The sequence below is a fragment of the Chenopodium album genome, chromosome 1 (assembly GCF_948465745.1).
Source record: "Chenopodium album chromosome 1, dcCheAlbu1.1, whole genome shotgun sequence".
In the NCBI taxonomy this organism is placed as follows: domain Eukaryota; kingdom Viridiplantae; phylum Streptophyta; class Magnoliopsida; order Caryophyllales; family Amaranthaceae; genus Chenopodium; species Chenopodium album.
The window spans coordinates 45,737,044-45,740,091 of record NC_137834.1 but is presented as its reverse complement, the minus strand read 5'-3'; the positions used below and the strand labels follow the sequence as shown (position 1 = coordinate 45,740,091).

General features: G+C 35.7%; 1 protein-coding gene across 1 annotated transcript; it reads right to left on the bottom strand.

The window, feature by feature from the left end:
* Positions 1-2,261: 2,261 nt before the first annotated feature.
* LOC145631986 (uncharacterized) lies at positions 2,262-2,807 on the bottom strand. Its single transcript, XM_081684234.1, has one exon. It carries the CDS (start codon positions 2,805-2,807, stop codon positions 2,262-2,264), a length of 546 nt encoding a protein of 181 aa, XP_081540360.1.
* Positions 2,808-3,048: the final 241 nt, after the last annotated feature.

Here is a 3,048-nt window from a genome sequence, read left to right as displayed (position 1 = left end):
CGGTGTTATTAGTCAACTGGGGTATGCCTAAAGTCATACTAGGTCAATTCCGATTAAAATATTAGACTTTATTGACTCTAATTAATTAATTAGGCAAAGTTCTTTAAGTCATTAATTTATTTAGTCTCAACACAAGTCAACAAACGGTTAAGAGAAACATAGAATATATATGCGCAACAAATAATGCACAATTAGTCAAGTAGGCACAATATGATGCAATGAGTTTGCAACCTAACCATGGCTCTAGTTCTCTAAAGTTCAGGATATGGTTTAGTCAATAGAGGGTCCATGGTTAACTGTCCGGATGCACCGCGCAGAAGCTTAACTGTGAAGGGTTGGCGCGAGTGGATGGGACACCGCGAGTTTTAGAAAAAACTCGCTTCCATGGTTTGGTGAATTCAACATCTCGGATGTACCCTTTGTTGCACATAGCGTTCAATCAGGTAGATGGAGCATGAATTCCCACAGGGTTATGTCCATATGTAGAACACATATGGGTTTCAGAAAAGTGAGAAAAAATTCAATCAGGAAGTAGGATCGAGCAAACAATACGAAAAACCGGTCGAAATTAGAACGCATATTTCTGGCTCGGTATTGGGGGAAATTGGCGCCAGCAATCAGAGACTTGCGCCAGTTTTTAATTGTAGCGCATTGCGCCAATGCTGGCGTCTGGCGCTACAACTAAAATTCTGGCTCCAAGCTCTGGCCCCTGACGCTACTTCCCACATGCCTCAGCAGCTTTCTGTGCTCGATAAAATTTTCAAGTTTCGCGCGGTGTTATTTCAGTCCTAGTTGTGAAAGATATTTCTCAAATTTCCTACGTGTAAAATCCTATGTTTTTAACTCATTACGGATGGTGTTTCCAATGAGATCTTTTTTATGCATATGACAATAATGTTAATCAAAATTACGCACATGAAATACTTAGAACTTTTCGAGTCTCATCCACTCATTCTAAATCATTGCCGAAACAAATTCAGGAATTAAAATAGAAATCCTCCCCAGTGGAGTCGCCAAAAACTGTAGGGAATATTTTCAAGCCTTTTAAAAATCCCACTAGCTCGAACCCCACTGTGATCATACACTAAAGTACGGTGGCGTCCAAAAGGGAAGAAGATAGAGCAAAAGAGTCGCCAACAAGTTTTTTAGGAACTTGTAAACCATACAAGAGGTGAAGGTTACACCCCTTAACGATCCAAGAGATCGTCAACTCCATAAGGTCTAGAAAAAAATAAGGGTTCGGGGATGAAGGTACAAATCCAACCTAAAAGAGATTGAACCTGCCCTAATAATAGGCCTTTACTTTATTCTGATCGTATTCATGTGCGCTTTTTAATCAACATGCAATCAATAGGTTTAACCCTAAACCTGTTTAATTAATCTATGTTGGTTGAATTTAATGCACAAATAAATCTATTATTGGCGATCACTTGAATTATAATCAAATTAACCCTAACAAGATTATTAATTATCTTATTAAGCGTGATTACAAGTACAAATTCCCTTTAAACATGCAATAAAAGGTGTGATCAAGCAATAAAAATAAATAAGCAAGCAACATAATAAATTAATAAATATCATGAACAATAAAATTATAACCATAAAATTAATAATCAACATAAAATAATAATATTCATAATCATCATAAATAATAATATTCATGTTAATATTAAAGCATAATAATAGCAAGATCCTAGGCATGATACTAACAAGAGTAATAACAAACCCTAACATGTCACTAAGCAATAAAAATCAAATCTTTAACCCTAACATGATACTAACAATCATAAATATTAGGAAGAACATAGGAAGCATCGCAGGAATCATATTTAATGTTAAAATTACCCTAGACATGATACTAGGAATATCATAATAACAATGTAAACATGATTTCTACATCATAACATCAATAAAAATCATTAAAGTACTTACTTTGATGTCTCGTACCTCTTTCTAATAACAAAATACACACGTTAGTAACTTCAAGGAAATTAATAATCAAAACAATTAAATTAAATAATTGAAATAGAGATTTGGGACCAAACCCTCAGAAATTAAACCTTTCACGTCTAGGGCGAAGGCAACTTCGAATATGGCTAGGTGTTTCTAGATCTTGTGAATGCGGAATTTTGTATGAAAAAACAAAGTTATGAGAAAGAATTGAATGAATTGAATGTTTTAAGAGAGAACAAAAGAATTAGAGAATGCGAATGAAAATTGATTGTTGATGAATGTAGATGAGAATTGATGATGAATGAAGATTAAAAAGAACCTTTACTCTTAAGCTCACAAAGATCAAGATTATCAACAAAACTTCTAAAATGATTGACCTCATAATAAGTGACAGCATTACCATTAACTCTATCATAAGAATTGAGAACGGAATTAAAGTCACCAATAACAAGCCAAGGCCCAGAAACAACTCCAAAGCTAGAAATACCATCCCAGAGAGGTAACCTATCATGAATAGAGTGTAAGCCATACACAAAAGTATAGAAAACCTGATGTTGAAGATCCTTGAAGCTAATTTGGACATGAATGAACTGCTCATGAGAGGAGATGACTAAAAGATTAACCTTGTCATGAGACCAGCCAAACCAGAGTCTACCCTTATACGAAGATGAGTAGTTACAAAACCAAGACCAAGAATATCCAAATTTCTTCTGAAGCTTAACACTCTTATCACACTTCACTTTAGTTTCCATAATACCAACAACATCCACACACTGTTCAGCTAGCAGTTTCTTAAGAGAAACTACTTTGCAGGGATCATTAAGACCCCTAATGTTCCATGATAGGATAATCATGACCTCGTAGGGGGATTACCATCACCCCCGATAGGACCAAGTTCTCCAGCACCATCTCCATCCTTAAGCAGAGCAGCATAAGTGTTAGAATTAAGAACACTAGTAAAGACAGGAGGATTACTATGACTTCTTTGCTTCCTTCCCACCACACTCCAATCATCATCAGAATTAGCTTGCACAATAGTTGGAGCAGGAGTGAAAACACCAGCATTATGCATAGAGCCATTACCCCCATATTCAA